The following is a 19,529-nucleotide window of genomic DNA, read 5'->3' as shown; positions in this document are numbered from 1 at the left end:
AATAACCACTAGAGAGTAATTAGCCGTTTACGTTGCAACAATGATTTCATAACTTGCGTTAAAGGCCCTTAGGGAATTGCACATTATAACTTTTTAACATCATAGTTATATCATTTAGGATAAGTGCACGAACTTTTATGTAAATTCTAAATCTAAAGTTTAAACTTAAGTTATGCAAACTTAAAATTAAAAAGTGTTTAAACTAGTGTTGCTATCGACTTTGACTAAATCGATTAAAAGTCTACTAGTCGAAATTAGTCGACTTTGAAAAATCTAATAGCGGATCTAATTGACTTTGGATTATCTACTAATCGACTAAAAGTCGATTTAGTCGAATAATAGTACTTATACATGCATTTCTAATATCTTTTTATTTGATTGAACATTATAAATCTTTTTAATTTTATTTTGTTTATCAAAAGCAAATGACTGTTGAAAAGAATGTAGTTTTTTCAGAGCCGGAAAATAATATTTGCCCCCCTTTCCCTTCATATTAAATTAAAAAATTAAAATCTCCCTCCATCCTAACGACCTCTCTCCTAATCCAGCACTAAGTTTTTTGTTTACTCTGTTGAAGTTCTATTAAAGGTTTGAGGATTTCAGCAACTTCCAAAAAAATTACTTTTAGTTACCGATACCGGTATCTGCGGTCACTTGAGAACAACTAAAAGTACTCAAGAGTAACTTATAATACACTGAAAGTAGCTTCACAACGTCTTCAGGTAATTATGTATGGTAACTAGAATTAAATTCCGCCTAAGTTAACAATTCGTAATGTTAACAGTAAGTAACTTGCCGAATCTTAGTTCTAACATAGTATCTAAAAAATAATATACAAACAACCAGGCCTGAAAAGAGGTTGGGAAAGATTCATTGGGTGTGTGTTTGTAAAAATAATATTATTTTCATCTTACAAAATTTTTGTATACTTTTTCTCTATTTTTACTATATTAACATTTTATTTATATTGTTTTTTCATTTCTTTAGTATTTTTATAAAAAATAAATAATCAGAATTACAAATTTCTTTTTTCGATATCCCAATTAATTTAAATCCAAAATATTGTTAGTTAGCTTCTGTATTTCTGGGTTTACGACTGATCATTTAACGAGGGCTTGCCAAAAAATGTTTTTTCCGCATGCTTTTTGGCATCTGCTGTTTTATAGTCCAAAGATTTTTCCTGACGGCCCTGCATTATTAAACAACTTCATAACATGTGACAATAATTATTATATTAAAAAACTTTATAGTTATGTGTTGTTTTTTTGTTGTTGTTTTTTAGCAGTCTTTGCATGTGATTATTAAAAAGATTTTCATACAATATCGATACGATATACAGTGCTGACCCGTTCCGTTCTTTAACTAGGGCTCTAAAGATAATTAAATTGTGAGACCCTTCATATCTAAATAGTTTATTTTAAAACTTATATTTACTTTTATTTTACTATTTTAGACTTGTATTTGTTTTATATTTATCAAGAAATCAAAAGGACTTTTCCACAATATTAAATCATTTAGACCTAGCAAAATTTATCCTGCGTGGAGTTCATATTGTTTTGTTTCATTAATATTTAAGTTGTATAATTTAAAAACATATAAAACAGACTTAAATTGCTTGATTTCTCAGACGTAATTCTTACAGCTCAAAAAAGAAAGAAAAAAAAAATTAAAAATGGCTATTACTTTATCCGAAATAAAAGATATGTTCATTCAGCACAAAAAAGAAATACGGACATTATTTAAAGAACAAGAAAAGGTATTTGTGGACTTACTTAGCGATAACTTAAAAATAGTCAATACACGCCAAGATGATATTGAAACAAAAACATTGGATTGCACTAAAAAAATACACTTGCTAGAAAATGATATAAAAGACTTAAAAGAAAGCTTAAATTTTCACGAACATTTAATCGACCAAAAGGTGAAAGCTGCTAATGATTCTAAAGAATTTGAAAGCCCATATAATATTACAATTTTAAACGAAAAATGCAGAATCTCCGAAGATAGGTCGAGGCGTAATAACTTAAGGATAGACGGAATTCCTGAAAATATCAATGAAACTTGGGATGAAACTGAACAATAGGTTCAGAATTTATTATGTGTAAATTTAGGAGTAAAAGGAGTCGAAATTGAAAGAGCGCATCGAGTTGGATTTAGAAAAGAAGCCCGATCCCGAACCATTATATTGAAGTTGTTAAGGTTTGAAGATAAATCAAACATTCTAAAAGAAACAAGAAAACTCAAAGGTCTGAATATTTACGTGAATGAAGATTTCTCACAAGAGACGGCAAGAATTCGAAAAAATTTATTTTCTGAAGCGAAAGTAAGAAAATTAAATGGAGAAAATGTAATCGTCAGGTATGACAAACTTATTGTTTTAAAAAATGTTTATAATAATTTAAAATGATATAGCTAGAAATCTAATCATTTTTAATCTTAATTTTAAATATTATAATAATGAAAATGGTTAACAAATCAAACGTAACAAATCTTTTAGAAATTTTTAATAAACAAAACACACTTCTTTTGAATAATGATAATGATCCAGATGTAAATTTTTTTGAGGACGTTACAATCAACTCTAACTATTTTGATATAGAGGAAGTATCTAACCTCATGAATGCGTCACAAAAATCTATTTTCAACTCTAACTTTAAACATTCGTAGTATGAACATAAACTTTGAAAGTTTTAAATCAATGCTCAAAAATATAAACTTTGAGTTTAAGGTAATATGCTTAATAGAAACATGGTGCTGAAATGAAAAAAATAATTTTCAAATTCCAGGTTATAAGGCAATCCACCTAACTCGAGGTGGTGGCATTGGTGGTGGTGTATCCATTTTTGTTCATGACTCAATCCATTTTCAGAAAATAGAAATTTTAAGTATTCAAAACGCAGACTTTGAATTTCTAACTATCGAATTATTAAACCACAATAATAAAAAAAACGTTTTAATAACTGCTTTGTATAGACCGCCATGCGGAAATAAGAAATCTTTTTTAAAACACTTAAAATGCTACTTAAAAAAAGTAAAGCACCAACAAATTTACATCACGGGAGACTATAACCTAAATCTTCTTAATGTTAAAACTGATAGCAATGTAAAACGTTTCTCAAACACTCTTTTTCAGTACAACATTATTTCCTTAATTAACAAACCTACTCGCGTAACTCTTCAAACCGAATCTCTCATTGCTAATATTTTTACTAACAACTTTACATCATGCAACATTTAAAGCGGAATCATAAAAAGCGATATTAGCGACCACTTTCCAATCTTTTTCATTTCGGATTTTTTATAATAGCAAAGTACTAAGGGAAGTAAAAAGGCAGATTAATGAAATTAATATTGAGGCGTTTAGAAATTATTTACTCAAAGTAAACTGGAAACAACTCAATAATTGCAAAGATGTTAATGTAGCTTATGTTTTTTTTCACAACAAAATAATATTGGTAATAGCAAAAAAACTTGGGATATAATAAAGGAAGTGATAGGAAAAAATAAACAAGATCATGGTAATACTAAATCAAAGTATGTATTCACTGAAGATGAAAGAACAGTAATTAATGAGCGAAAAGTTATTGCAGAGAGTTTTAATAATTTTTTTATAAACGTCGGTCAAAACCTAGCAAATAAAATAACTCCCGGAAATAAAAATTTTAAATCATATATTAAAGAAGAGGACTGTATGATGGATGAGCTTGAAGTATCTCCTGATGAACTTCGGTTTGCTTTTAATATGTTAAAACCAAACAAAAGCTCAGGTCTTGATAGCATAAGCCCAAGGGTTGTTAAAGAAATTTTTGATATTATTGAAAACCCTTTACTAATTATTTTTAATCTTTCATTTAATAATGGTATTTTCCCTGACCTCTAAAAACTAGCAAGAGTAGTTCCAATTTTTAAAGACGGTGATATTTCTATATTATCTAATTATAGACCTATATCAATACTTCCATGTTTTTCTAAAATTCTAGAGAGCATAATGCATAATAGGCTATACAATTATTTTATAAAACATAAATTGCTTAATAATAATAATCAGTACGGATTTAGAAAAGGGCACTTGACAGAACATGCAGTAATTAAATTAGTTAAAAAAATTTTAAACGGATTTGAAAACAACCAATATACTCTTGGGGTTTTTATTGACCTCTCAAAGGCTTTCGATACTGTGAACCATACTATTCTTCTTTACAAACTTAGAAATTATGGTGTCAAAAGTAATAATTATAAATGGTTTTTTTCCTATCTTAATAATCACAAACAATGTGTATCTTGTGACAAAACCTGTACTAAACTAGAAAACATTTCTAGTTTAGTACATTTCTAGTTTAGTACATTTCGGATTTCCACAGGGATCTATTCTAGGGCCTTTATTATTTATTATCTATATAAACGATATTTACTTATCTTCTAGTGTATTAAATTTCAATCTTTTTGCTGACGAAACTCAGGTTTTTTATACCCACTCAAACATAGAGTCAATCTTTATCACTATGAATCGCGAGTTTGACAACCTCAATGAATGGTTGAAAGCCAAAAAACTATCTCTAAATAAAACTAAAAGCAAATATATTCTTTTTTCTAAATCCTCCAAATCTGAAACTTTGCCCCTAAAACTCCCAAATATTTCAATAGAAAAAACTAATTTACAACGGACATTCTGCATTAAATTTTTAGGCGTTTTACTTGACGAACAAATGAGTTGGAAAGACCACATTAATTTAATAGAAAATAGAATTTCAAAGAGTACTGGAATTATGTACAAGACAAGATATATGTTGGATAAAAACTGCTTAAAACTTACCTACTTTTCGTTTATCCATAGCTATATCAGTTATTGTAATATTGCATGGGCCAGCATTTATCAATCAAAATTAAAGCGTATCTTAAATAAACAAAAACAAGCAAGCAGCCTTATATTAAATGCTAATAAATACACCAGTGCTAATCCACTGCTTAGAGAGCTTGGAGTGCTTAATGTTTATCAATTAAATATTTACAGTATTCTTTTATTCATGTTTAGATTTAAATATCGTATGCTGCCAAATATTTTTGACGACCTTTTTGTTATTATAAATCATAAATATCAAACAAAGCATTCATTGCATAACTATCAGGTACCAAAAACCTTATTAAAACAGTCTAATTTCTCAATAACATACCGAGGGCCACATTTGTGGAACTCATTCCTTCCAATTGAAAGTAAAACTTTAATTTTACTTCAAACTTTCAAAGTTATTTTAAAAAAACAGTCACTTGATGATGACATATCTCAAATTTTATTTTATTTTTAATATCTTCTTTTTTAATTCTTAACTTTTCTTTCGTTTGCTTGAAAGCAAAACTTATTTATTTTTTTTTTGCTTATTTATCTAAATTTGTATTTATTTTTTTTTTTTTATACATATATATATTTTTATGTATGTAAAAATATTTTTTTTTATGTATAAAAAGCATTTTATTGATATTGTAAAATTTTATGATAGATTTATTTTTTTTATTTTTTTATTTTTTTCTTTCTCTGTTTTAATATAATATAAGATATTACCACTTCGTAATATAAAATTTCAATAAATAAAATAAGTAAAACAGATAGGGGCTCAAAGAAGATGTGGATGGCCAAACGTCATCGAAATCTTTTCAAGAGCCCCTTTAACAATATTTTAAAAGAACTTTGTAATATGTTATAATACGTAATAAAATTTCAATAAATTATCGTAAGTGCGCTAATAAGTTTATAAAGCAACAGATAAAAAGTAAAAATAAAACAAAAAGTAAAAATAAAACAAGAACAGATTTAATAACAATTATTCAGCGTAACTTTAACTAAAAATTTTTCTCAGGTTTTAAAAATTTCTTTTTTTGTTGTAAACTTGAAAGAACTTAACGAATTTAAAACCATACCCTTGAATCCTTTTTGAAAGGTATTCAATACTTTTGGCCCTCGATATGAAAGGTATACTTTTGGCCCTCGATAGGAAATGCTATATTCTGAATAGTTATTAATTATCCGAGGCAGTTTATATGTGTTCATCATATTTGCTCTTCGATGATAATTTTCATTTTTATTTATTTCAAACTTGATGTTAAAGCTTGCAGGAGAGATATTGTTATTGAAACGATACATGAAAATTAGATGCTAATAGATATTTATTTCATATACATGCATCATTTTCATATCTTTTATTAAGGTTTTAGCGTGTTTATGTTTATTGTAAAAGTAAATGATTCTGCAAGCATGTTTTTGTAAACTACAAAGTTTAGTACTTGCCCATGAAATGTTTGCTTAGCTAATGAAGCTATGAATTAGTTCAAAGTAGATTAATTCAAGACATTGTATTGATGTTAGAGCGAACTCAATGCATTAAACCTATGATTTTTGTTAATTTTGACTGGATGCAGAGAAAATAAAATATGTACTACTTCATGAAAAAACACAAGAGAAAATCTTCCTCTTAAATTGCCTGACCTTTTCCTAAATGATAAACTAATCAAAAAGAAAAACTAAAAAAAAAAGTATAAGATTCTCAGGAATTATTTTTAATGAAAAGTTATCCTGGCTTCGCCATATAAAATACATTAAGCGAGAGTCTGTCAGCCTTAAACCAATTGTTTACTTTTTTTAGTTCAAAATTCATATCCGCATATAGTTTTTTGATATTATTGTTTATAATAAATAGATTAGTTTCATCCGCAAACATGATTGAATTTAGTTTTAAAACTTGCATTACAGAAGTCATTTATAAAAATTAAAAACAGGAGTCGGCCGAGAATTGATCCTTGAGGAACTTCTCCAAAGACATTGATTACTCCAGATAGGACAATATGCACATATTGCTCTATGTTAGTTAGATAGCATTTAATCCGGTAATAAATTTTATTAATTTTTCCGATATGTTTTAGGGTATCTACCTGGATGCAAAAATCCACTGCACCAAATGGTTTTTATTAATCAAGAAATATTCCTAAATAAAATTCATTTTTTCAAAACCATTAGTTATTTGGTTTACTATTTCAATGATTACAGGCTTATTCGAAATATTATTTTGAAAACCAAATTGATTTGGGTAAAAAAATATTGTTTTTAATAAAGTAATCATAGACTCTATTATAAACTACACGTTCGAAGAGTTTTTAAAATACATAAAGTATTGATATAGGTCTATAGTTCAAAATGTCAGAATGATCATTACATTTGTATATTGGAGTAACTTTTTCTAATTTACGTACATCCGGAAAAATTCCAGAACTTAATTAGAGTTTAAGTATATGAAACAGAGGTCTATTAAGACTGTGTTTGATTGCAACAGCTATATCACTAGATATTTCATCAAACCTTGGGGGCTTATTTTTTTTTAGAGAGGAAAAAGCTTCCTCAAGTTCTTTATAGTTTAATTCAAAATCATGCATGATAGCGTTATTTACGAGTTTTAGGTAGGTTTTAAATGATTCAAATGTTGGTACTTTTTTGACAAGATTCGGACCAATATTTATAAAGTATTTGTAGAATTCTTCCACAATTAGTTTTTGCCAAATTATTTCATTGTTTTCAATAACAATTCGTTTACGTAGAGAAGATGAGTTCAATTTTTTTCTTCCCATTATGTCATTAATAATGGATCAATTTTTTGCTGTCAAAGTTGCATTTGTTGATTTGATTATTGTAATATTTTAATGAGATCGTGGTAAAAATATTTGTAATTTTTGTAATTGGTTTCATTATCATTATTATTTTTCAGAAATTTATTATAAAGATTTTGCTTCTTTTTTGAGCACTACAATATCGATTTATCCATCCATGGATGAGCAATTGCTTTTGACTTAGTTGTTATTATCTCTTTTGGACAGGTTTCATTAAAGTACTCCAAGAATGTACTTAAAAAGGCATTGTAAGCTTCATTAGTATCTTTACATTTATGTACGTTGTTCCATGTTTCTTGTTTTAGTCTACTTGTTAATTTATTAGTGTTACTCAATTTTAAATTTCGTTTTATTAAATGTATAATTTTTGAATGACAATCAGACATAGATTTAAAGTTTTTTATTTTTATGAATATCGGAAAATGATCGCTAATATCTGTCAAAAATATACCGGTTTCAAATGTCGTTTCTAAATAATTATTGATAAAAATATTGTCTATTGCTGTTGCAGAGGTTTTTGTTACTCGCGTTGGTTTATTAATAGTTGACAAGACATTAAATTTAAAAAGCATATCAAAAAAAGATTTTATTTTTGGAAATTTTGTGTTAGAAAGAGCATCAAGATTTATGTCACCAGTTATATATAAAGTCTTATTTTCTTTATTTATTTTCATAATCGTATTTTTGATAAAGGTTTCGAAATTTTTTATTTTTCCACTCGGTGGACGATAAACACATCCAACTAAAATGTTTCGGTATTTTTTATTATTAATTTCAATGAAAAGGCTTTCATAGTTATCATTTGAAAAGCATAGTATATTTTTTATCTTGAAAGCATACTTTTCTAAGACATAAATTCCTAATCCTCCTCCTTTTTTCCCATTTCCTCTTGATTGACTTATTAGTTTATAAAATGGTAATATATAATTAGAATTTAATTCAAGAAAACTTTCTGTATCATGCCAAGTCTCTGAAATAGATATGATATTTATGATATTTATTTATAGATTTATTTATAGATATGATATTTATGATAGTGTAAACGATACAACGGGGCTAGATGATAAGACTTTTGTCTTCTGCCTGCTCCGGTCATATCTTAACTCAAAATATTTTGTAAATAACTTATTATGAAAATGACGAAATAAGCTATAAAAAAAAAAAAATATTTTTTATTACTTCCCCCCCCCCCCCCCTCACATTTCGACTAAATCGGCTTTTATTCGACTTAGTCGATTTCAAAAAAGTGTTAGTCGTTCAAACTATAATTTCAAAATATAATTTTAAAAATTTTAATATAAGTTCAAAAGTCGACTTTGGTTGACTATTGAAAATATATTAGTCGACAGTCGAACTTTTTAATAACATCATTATAGTGATGTTATTATTGCTAGTTGTTATTAGTGCTGTTATTAGTGTAACTAGTGCACTAGTTTAAATATAGTTTAACCAAATATAGTTTTAAATTTTATTTTGAATTAGAAGTTCAAATTTTTTTTTATTCAATATTGAATGAAGATGCTTTTAAGCATCTTTATTCAATAATTAATAAGTAAAAACATGAATAAGTGAATGAGTAAAAATTTAAAAAATCATACGTTCAAACTTTACAATTTAAATTGTAAACAAAAACACTTAAGTAGCTTTTGCTATAGGTAGGTTTTATTCATTTTGAGAGAGCTAATATTTTATATAAAACATTTCGGCGTGTAGATGTAAGGGGTCATTTGCAAATTATGTCACGCAAAAAATTTTTCAGATCCCCCTCCTCCCTTTTCCACAAAATGTCACAAAATATTAACCCCCTATCTTATCCTGAGGTTTCTAATCCCTGCAAAAAAACCGTTGGGGTTCTAATCCCTGCAAAAATATTTCGAAAGTGAAAAATTGTTTCGATATTATTTTTAGAATTTCGAAATCTCAAACTTATTTCGAAGCAAATTTTAGAATTCCGAAAGTGAAAAATTGTTTCGGTGTTATTTTTAGAACTTCGAAATCGAAAAATTATTTCTAAGCAAATTTTAGAATTTCAAAGGTGAAAAATTGTTTCGGTAATATTTTCAGAGTTTCGAAATCGCAAAAATATTTCGAAACAAATTTTACAACTTCGAAAGTGAAAAATTGTTTCGGTAATATTTTCAGAATTTCGAAATCAAAATAATATTTCGAAGCAAATTTTACAATTTCGAAATAAAAAAATCGTTTCGATACAAAATTAATTAGTTTGAAATTATTTCGAACTTACCGAAACAAAAATAGAGTTTCGAAAACTTTTTTTTTAATCGAAAATTCAACTTTTGCTTTCGTGAACAACCTTACAAAAAATTACATCTAAATAAATTAAACAAAAAATAATGCCATGTTTTTTGTTTTATTTTAAAGCTTAGAAATTTTTAAAAAAGATTGAAATAAAACATTAACGATTAATACAAAAACATTCTACCCATTAGCTAATATTACATCTAAATCTATTTAAAGCAAACATGGTCTTCAATAAAATTTAAATTTTGCTCTGTTGAACTTAGGAATCAATTTTTTTTATGTGAAATGAAACTAGATTGGGCAACAGTTACCTCGAGTTGATATGATACCAAATTTTCTTATATTTGGAGTTCAATGTTTAGATTATTACTTAACATGTTATTACGTAACATTACATGTTAAATATATGTCTTTTTTATCATATTTATGTAAAAGCACTATTTATGTGAATTCAAAATAACTTACAAGAATTTAAAATACAGTAGTATTTGTTGTCTAATATCGTTATGAACTTAAAGTGAATCTAGTCGCATAATTTGTACCTTATTTAAGTCCTTAAATTGAACCAAGGTTGCCATTTTGAATTTTGAATATTTCTAACTTTTGTCGAGAACAAGGGTTTTCTGCTTTGTATTATTAATATAATGTGCAGTAATATCTATCATTTTCCTACCAAAATTCTAGATACCACATTAGTATGTTACACATACTAATGCGGTAGCTTCTAAAAAGCTTTTCTTTTTTTTTTTGCACTAAAAGAATGGTAATGTAAAGTTATAAAAACCTTTACAATCAATCTTAAGGCCTTTCCTATTTTTCATGATGGCTGATTTTTGATTGCTAGTTAAAACATTTCTTGACAGTTTAATAATTAAAATTACAATGGGGTACTCTTTCCAAAAACTACTTTTAAAGTTCTACCTATACCTCCACAATATAAAGAGAAATTTAAATACAATAGAAGTTGTCTCATTGTAATTATATTTAGTTTATAAACTATGAAACCCCAATAATGACTTTCCAAGGCCGAAAGTTTGACTGATCTTAACTACAAATATTTAGAAAAAAAATTACAGGCTTCTTTCTTACCCTATCTATATTAAAATTTAAAAAGTTGAGATATAATTAAAGGATATCACTTTTGAGCATTGCCTGGTTTACTCAGAAAATGACTCTTAAATACTTAAATTTTTGAATTTTGCATTACACCAAGAAAAGATAGGTTAAAAATGTTAACACAGGTTTTACTGCAGTCTATTTATGAAACGACTCTGGTATACCGATCATAAAAAAATCTGATTTTTTTATGAAACCTTGCAATACTTTATGAACTGAACTAACACAAGAAATTATACTATTAATTGTAAAATAAAATAAAATAATAAAAAAGAAGCTATAAATTCTTTTTCTAGTCTTGTATTTTAATATTTGATCTCTTCAAGAAGCTAAGTATTAACATACAAGAAAAGTCTTGCATTTTAATATTTAATCTCTAAAAGAGATTAAAGATTAAATACAAGACCCCCGTGAATGGATAGACTACGTGAATGTAGACCCTAATGAGCGTAATGAAAGTCGGTCGAAAACACAACTTAATTAAAATATTCAATTAAATTATAAATAAAATAGTTGAATAAAAACAATTATAATACAATAAACTATTTAGAAGCGATGTAGCGCGCTGTCGATGGAACAGCAATTATTTATAATTTTTTTAAAGCAAATATACCTTGAATAGGTATGCGATCTTTTTTCCAAATTAGTGAAATATTTTTTTCAGCATAAAGATTGCAATTTAATTCGAAGTAAGTATCTTCTTCAACGTTAATACTTTCTATTGTTAACTTTCCATTAAAATCCATCTGCATTTCTCCTTAAAAAAATTAACCATTTTTTTTAATACAAAAACTAAAAATAACTAACTACTATGACACTTAAAATCCAAAATAAAATATTTAAAATACTTTTTATTATAAATTTGCACAATAAATATTTTAATGTCAACCATGATTTAGAAATAAGGCTTGTACCTAATGTACCATAAATCTAATGTACTAATGTACCATAAATCTACCATAATGTACCATAAATCTAATGTACTATAATGTACCATAATGTACCGTAATGTACCATAATGTACGTAATGTACGTAAATACGTACCATATGTACCATATGTACCATATGTACCATATGTACTATGTACCATATGTACTATGTACTATGTACTATGTACTATGTACCATATGTACCATATGTACATATGTACCATATGTACATATGTACCATATGTACCATATGTACCATATGTACCATACGTACCACGTAATGTACCATAATGTACCGTAATGTACTATAATGTACCATAATGTACCATAAATCTAATGTACCATAAATCTAATGTACTAATGTACCATAAATCTAACATTTTCTTTTTTCCATAGCCATCAACATAAAATTTTAATTAAACTCATTCTTTGATTAAATAGTTAGCTTGGTATTTATAGTTATAGTAAAATTAGTATTTATGTACCAGAGCCGTGGCTAGGCTAACCCACGCCTCTAATTAGGAGGGGGGGCAGTTAATTTAGGTGGCCCTTTTTCGAATTTAGGGGCCTTTATGGAAATTAAAGGACCTTTTTTTCAGTAAATTTTTGACCCTAATAACAGGTTGTTTTTTTGAGGGGGGGGGGGGAGACTCCGACCCACTAGCCACGGCACTGTGAATACCTTTGAAATGTAACTAAACTATATATGTATATATATATATATATATATATATATATATATATATATATATATATATATATATATATATATATATATATATATATATAATTAATTGCAAATTCAATGTAAGCTTAAAGGTTATATAAAGGTTATACATTATAAAAGATTTTCTTGGACATGCATTTTAACAAGTTATTAATATCAAATTTAGCATTCGTATGCACCATCAATACAGTAATACAGAAATGGAATTGAAAGATCGTTATGTTATTTGTTAATACACTATGAATAGAAAATCTGTTATTAAATTGAATCCGTGGAAGCATTTATTTCAGAAAATTTGTTTACAACCACTTCTAGAACAACCAGAACCATCTGGTCCAATTTGTAGACATGAAATACATACAACTGAACAAGTCGAAAGAAAACATTATGTTTTATCTTCGTCGAATGATAGAAGAAGTGTAATTGAATGTGATGTGCGAAACGATGATTGGGAGACTCTGGCACAAACTTTAGGTGTCAAATATAAGACAGCATACAATTGGGTCCGCAGCGGAAATTTAAATTTTATTGGAAGAGGTGGTTTTAAACCAAAAAAATTAACCGATGATCCAATCGAAGAAACACTAACATGGATTGAAAGTGACTGACAGTTGACATTGGTGGCCATTAAAACAAGGATATTAAGACAATTTACAATATAATATAGCGTCAGCACAACCGCAATTGCCAATTACCTCAAAGGCAGACTATTTTTATTTAAAAAAGTGCACAAGGAGCTAAACTACAATAAATTGTAATGAAAAGAAACAAAAAAGAGCTGAATATGTTAGGAACATTGATGAACACATCACAAATGGTCATCAGATAGTTTGGTTGGATGAAACAAATTTTAATATTTTTTGTAGAAAAACGCAACGACGTGCCAAACAGGGTAAAAGAGCAATAAAAAAACACCTTCTTAAAAAGTACAAACATACATTTAATTGCAGCTATATCAACAACAAAAGTTGTCAAATGGAAACTCGCAGAGGATTATTTAAAGCAGATTCTGTAACAAGTGAATGTTGGCTTTGCTTAACCAGTGGGTTACATCCGGGAATCGTTTAGAGGATTTGGTCGTCGTTACAGACAATGCTCTATGTCACACTGGTTTGGAAAGGGTGTTTGAAAATTTACCGGCTCAGTTGTTACGATTAGGACCCTGCAGCCCAATGTTAAATCCAGTGGAAGCTATCTTGTTCAAAATAAAAATAAACGTTAAAAATGTTATTCGCATTCCACCTGTATTCGGTGCTGGGAATATGGAACAACGAATGCAGTATTTAGAAAGAATTGTTACTGCAGTAAAAAATACAATAATGAGAGGTGATTGTACACGCGCTGTACAACATACTTACAACGCTGTACTTAACTGAATATTGCAATGATTTTTAATTACGTTTTAATTTGTTTAAATTTGAATTTTAAATTTTTATGTAAATAAATTATTTGCGCTTTATTTATTATTTATCTGAAATCTCAATTAAATTTTTCACAAACAAAAATAAAAGAAAGTTTTAATTGACACCCAATAGGATTTTTCCAGTTACCGCCGAAACCTCAAATGCCTCTTTCATGACTTTTTACATTTTATTGATATTTTATTATTATTTCCAGCCTTAAATTACAAAGTATATTAGGACTACAAAATTCAAAATACAAAGAACTTTGCATTGTTTATACTTTTCTCAATTACAACTTTTATCCTTTCAATTACATCTTACGATTTCTTATTTACATTTTTTATGTTCTAAATTACATCTTACGTTTCTCAATTACAACTTTCATCTTCTAAATTATATCTTACGTTTCTTAATTATATCTTTCATGTTCTAAATTACATCTTACATTTCTTAATTACAACTTTCAAGTTCTCAATTACATCTTGAAATGGTATAGAGCTAGTAAGTCTAGTCACTAGTGAAACATATTTAGCCGTAAATGCCTGAGAGAAAAGACGTGATTGATTATATTAGAAAAAGTGTTAGTGTAATATTTATACTATATTGAAAAGATATTTAGTGTTAAAGCAGGTAATTAAGAGAAGAAAGTGGAAACAGTATATCCGTCTTGGTTGTTAATTTTAATTTTAATTAAAACCTTAATTCTTTTTTTAAATTTATCTAGTTAAATAGAGTTGTTTGTGTTATTTTTAATTTCCATTTAGTTTCATATGGTTTAATGCGGTTCTTCATTTTATATTTATAGTATAGCTAAATTTTGGGTATTTTAGTACAAATATCCATTTTAGTTTTAAGTTAGTTTCTACGGTTATTCGTAATATGATTCGTTTTATATTTAGTTTTTACTTAGTTCAACTGATATGTTTAAAAATGGTAAAACTGATATGGTTAGATAGAAATGTTCGTGCTATGTTTAATTTCGTGTTGTGTTTAATTTCCATTTAGCTTCATATGGTTTAATGCGATTCTTCGTTTTTTATTTATATTATAAGTAACCTTTGTATATTTAAGTACGTATATTTAAGTATACTTAAGTATATGGTGTAATTTTTAACTTAGTTTAATTTATGCTGTTATTAGTAAAACCCTTCATATTTAGTTTCTACTTTGTTCAATTTATATGGTTTATTTAAGTCACTAGTTTTATAATTTAATTTATACGTAAATTTAATATACGTTTTGGTATAGTCATTACTTTAGCATTTAGTTTATTCGTCACTGGTTACCTACAAAAGAGTAGTGCAACGACAGAATGTCTGTCGTTTCACTATTCACGGCATGTGAATAGTGCAATGACACGGTATGTCTGACACAGGCATGCCGTGAAAATATACCCTCAAAAACAAACGAGGAATATTATATGCGATCAATTAAATCCCCCTTCTTTATACACTGATATTGGACATAAACACACTTTTTTTCTTATAAAAATTTGCAATAACTTTAAATCTATTTTTTATGTCAAAAAATATTATTACACTGAATCAAAAAGATATTATTGAAACTATATCTTTATGCTTCTCTAATCGGTAATCCTCGGACTTAGTATCCAAGACTTACAGTCAATTGCAGTACTCGATACGTACTTACTTGATACAGTACTTGATGCAGTACGGGGATCCGCCCCTTCCAATAGTTTCAAGTTAAGTTGCAGTTAGTACAAAGCAAAGACATTTTTTTTACCTTTTAAACTATATATATATATATATATATATATATATATATATATATATATATATATATATATATATATATATATATATATATGTATATTTTTTTTACCTTTTAAACTATATATATATATATATATATATATATATATATATATATATATATATATATATATATATATATATATATATATATATATATATATATATATATATATATATATATATATATATATATATATATACATATATATATATATGTATATATATATGTATATATGTATATATATGTATAAATGTATATATATAGTTTTATATTTTATATATATGTATATTTATATATATATATATATATATATATATATTTATATTTATATATATATATATATATATATATATATATTTATATATATATATACAAATATATATGTATATATTATAATATAATATATCTCTCTCTCTCTCTCTCTCTCTCTCTCTCTCTCTCTCTCTCTCTCTCTCAATATATCTATATATATATATATATATATATATATATATATATATATATATATATATATATATATATATATATATATATATTATATATATATAAATATATGAAAACTTCACTTTGGTATGTTTTTTAAAAGAAAATAACCATATTTATGCAGTTTTCTATATTGTGTTTAAATTAAAAAAAATAAAATTTTGATTATAATTCACAATTTTAATATAAAAATATAATAATTTAATGACAAAGTGGCACATTATGGCAAATTTACGTTTTACAGCTTACAAAGCATGTTATTAAAAAAATGGCTTATAAAAAAAACAACTTAATACTTTGTTGGATATCCATTATTTTTTGTTACTGCAGCAACCCTATGAGACATTGAGTCCACTAAATTGCCCAAATCTTTAGTGCTGATCACGTGAAACCAGGACTTGATTATGGCCTCTATTAATTGTTGCCTGTTCCCAGGTTTTTCTTTCCTTATAAGTTTTTTCAGTCGAGACCACAGGTTTTCTATCGGATTCAGGTCCGGACTGTTTCCAGGCCACTTTAAAACGTTTATCTTTTTGGTTTTAAACCAATTTTTGACAGTTTTTGCGGTGTGGCATGTAGCACTGTCCTGCTGGAACACACAGGTTTTCGTTTTGCCCTCAAACAAATCATCAATCGATGGGAGTAGTTTGGCTTCTAATATGTTTTCTTGGTATTTTTTGGCGTTTAAAATACCATCCACAATGTGGATACAACCCACAGCATCTCTGGTCATGCATCCCCACACCATTACACTTATGGGATGCTTCACTGTAACCAATGTGGACTCAGGTAAAAGATCTTCACTGGGCCTTCTTCTCACATAATTGATTCCATCACTTCCAAAAATGGAAATCTTGCTTTCATCACTCCAAATAACTCTTGCCCAGTCTTCCTTTGTCCACTCCTTATGTTCTTTTGCCCAAATCAAACGATTCTTTTGTTGTTTTTTGTTTAAATATGGTTTTTTTCTGGGTCTTCTTGCTTTTAAACCATTTTCAAAAAGCCTTCGGCGATTTGTTCTTGAACTAACCGAAACTCCGGCGGCCTCTAAATCATTTTAAAATTCAGCTGTAGTTGTTCTTCGGTTCTTAAGTGCAAGCCTCATTATCATCCTGTCGTCGTTGGCAGTTGTCTTCCTAACTTTTACATTTTTTAGCATATTTTTGAAGGTATTGGATGCCTTAAAACTTTCGCACACCTTCCTCACTCCAGATTTTGTTGCTCCATTTCCCAACTTTTTGGCAATTTCCATGCACGAATAACCTTCTCCACGTAATGTACCAGTTTTGCATTGTTTTGTAGGTGACCAATATCCTTTCGCCATTGTAAATAAAAGTACAATTTTAAAAAACACACTAAATCTTCAATAGCACTGTCGACTTTTCACCAGCAATCGTTGAAACTCAACTAAATGACTACAAAACAATGATCTTGTATTTATAGCTTAAAAGATTTATGGATAAAAATGTTAATTAATAACGTAGGTAACTATTAGTCATCACAATAAATAGGCTAATTTTCACAAAAGCGCAAAAATAATGAGACATTCACCTTTTACTAGAGCAACCCATTAGCAGAGCAATGACTCATTTTTGACACCAATTAACAATGATAATCCATAATTATGTTGAAAATTGATATAAACGATTAAAATTTGCGATTTCCTATAAACCAAATAATAGATGACGTGGTTTAGATATAAAAATAAATAATTAAATCCACCAAACGCATGATATGTTAACTTTTCTAAGAAAAATGCTAAAAATTACAGGGGTGTCCATTCCTATAGCCACTAGTGTATATATATATATATATATATATATATATATATATATATATATATATATATATATATATATATGTATATATATATATATATATACATATATATATATATGCATATATATATACATATATATATATATAAATATATATATATATATATATATATTTATGTATATATATATATATAAATATATAACTATATATTATAATTATAATATATATATATATATATATATATATATATATATATATATAGTTAAAAAAAAATTTAGAAGGTAAAATAAATTTTTTACATTCTACTAATTACAACTTAACTTAAAACTATTGGAAGGGGCGAATCCCCGTCAAGTACTGCAACTGACTGTAAGTCTTTGATACTAAGTCCGAGAATTACTGATTGCAGAAACATCAAGACATAGTTTTAACAATACCTTTATGATTCAGTGTAATAATATTTTTTGACATCAAAAATAGATCTAAAGTTATTGCAAATTTTCATAAGAAAAAGGGTGTATTTATGTCTAATATCAGTGTATAAAAAAGGAGGATTTAATTGATCGCCAAACAATTTCTGATATTCAAACAAAAGTTATATGAATTATTTACAAAACTTAGGTGGTTTAAACGGTTGGTGAAAAAATCAAGAAATCGTCCCCCTTACTTGATAGCCTGAATCCGCCCCTGATTGCATGTCGGTTTATAAACAAGTCTAAACACCGTTCAGCAAATTGTCCCGGGTAGTTAGGATAGAGTTTTTTAATAAATCTTTACGTCTCAGTTTTCTTACCTACAGTTCAGTCTCTTTTTTTTTTTTTTCTCTTTCAAAGTCTTCAGTTCAAGACTTTAAAGAGTAAAAAAAAAAAATCTTATTTTATGTTAAACTGAGTGACTTAGTTTGTTTTGATGTAAGAAAAATAAATTTTATAATTAATTTTTATATTTTTAAAAAAAATCTTCGCTTCCAACAAGGCTTTAAGCAACCACTAATTAGAGTTGGAAGTAACTGGAAGAGAAAAGATGAAGATTGTTGAGCAAGATAACGATTGGCAGACAACTTAAAAGATTGCAATCAGGAAATCTAGAAGAAGGACGCGAATTCCAAGGAACTGATGTTTGAGGAAAAAAACTTGAGGAATAAGAGTTTTTGGAGCACTTAGGAACAGTCATAGAAAAAGAATGAGACTTAATTGAATGACGAGTAACACAAGAATAAACTTTAGTAGATGGCACAAGAGACGCTAGCTCTTTAAATCAGTGCCCATTATAGTATTTGTAGAAAAGAGAAAGTGAAGCAACATTACGACAATGTGATAATGGTTGGAGGTTAGCTGCAAAAGCAGGTTCAACTATGCTTACAATGCGTTTTTGCACCTTGTCTAAAAGAGAAAGTGCATCAT

General features: G+C 27.3%; 1 protein-coding gene across 1 annotated transcript in view; it reads right to left on the bottom strand.

Annotated features, from left to right (window-relative positions):
• The window catches only part of LOC100213409 (uncharacterized), a 35,944-nt gene that overhangs the window by 6,592 nt on the left and 9,823 nt on the right, over positions 1 to 19,529 (bottom strand). Inside the window, exon 2 of the mRNA XM_065816556.1 lies at positions 11,642 to 11,785. Within this exon, the coding sequence (XP_065672628.1) occupies positions 11,642 to 11,780 (139 nt within the window). The 5' untranslated portion in view covers positions 11,781 to 11,785. The remainder of the gene's footprint in view (positions 1 to 11,641; positions 11,786 to 19,529) is intronic.

Source organism: Hydra vulgaris, chromosome 13 (assembly GCF_038396675.1).
Source record: "Hydra vulgaris chromosome 13, alternate assembly HydraT2T_AEP".
NCBI classification, from domain to species: Eukaryota; Metazoa; Cnidaria; class Hydrozoa; order Anthoathecata; family Hydridae; genus Hydra; species Hydra vulgaris.
The sequence above is the reverse complement of the archived record's forward strand: the minus strand, read 5'-3'. Positions and strand labels throughout refer to the sequence as shown.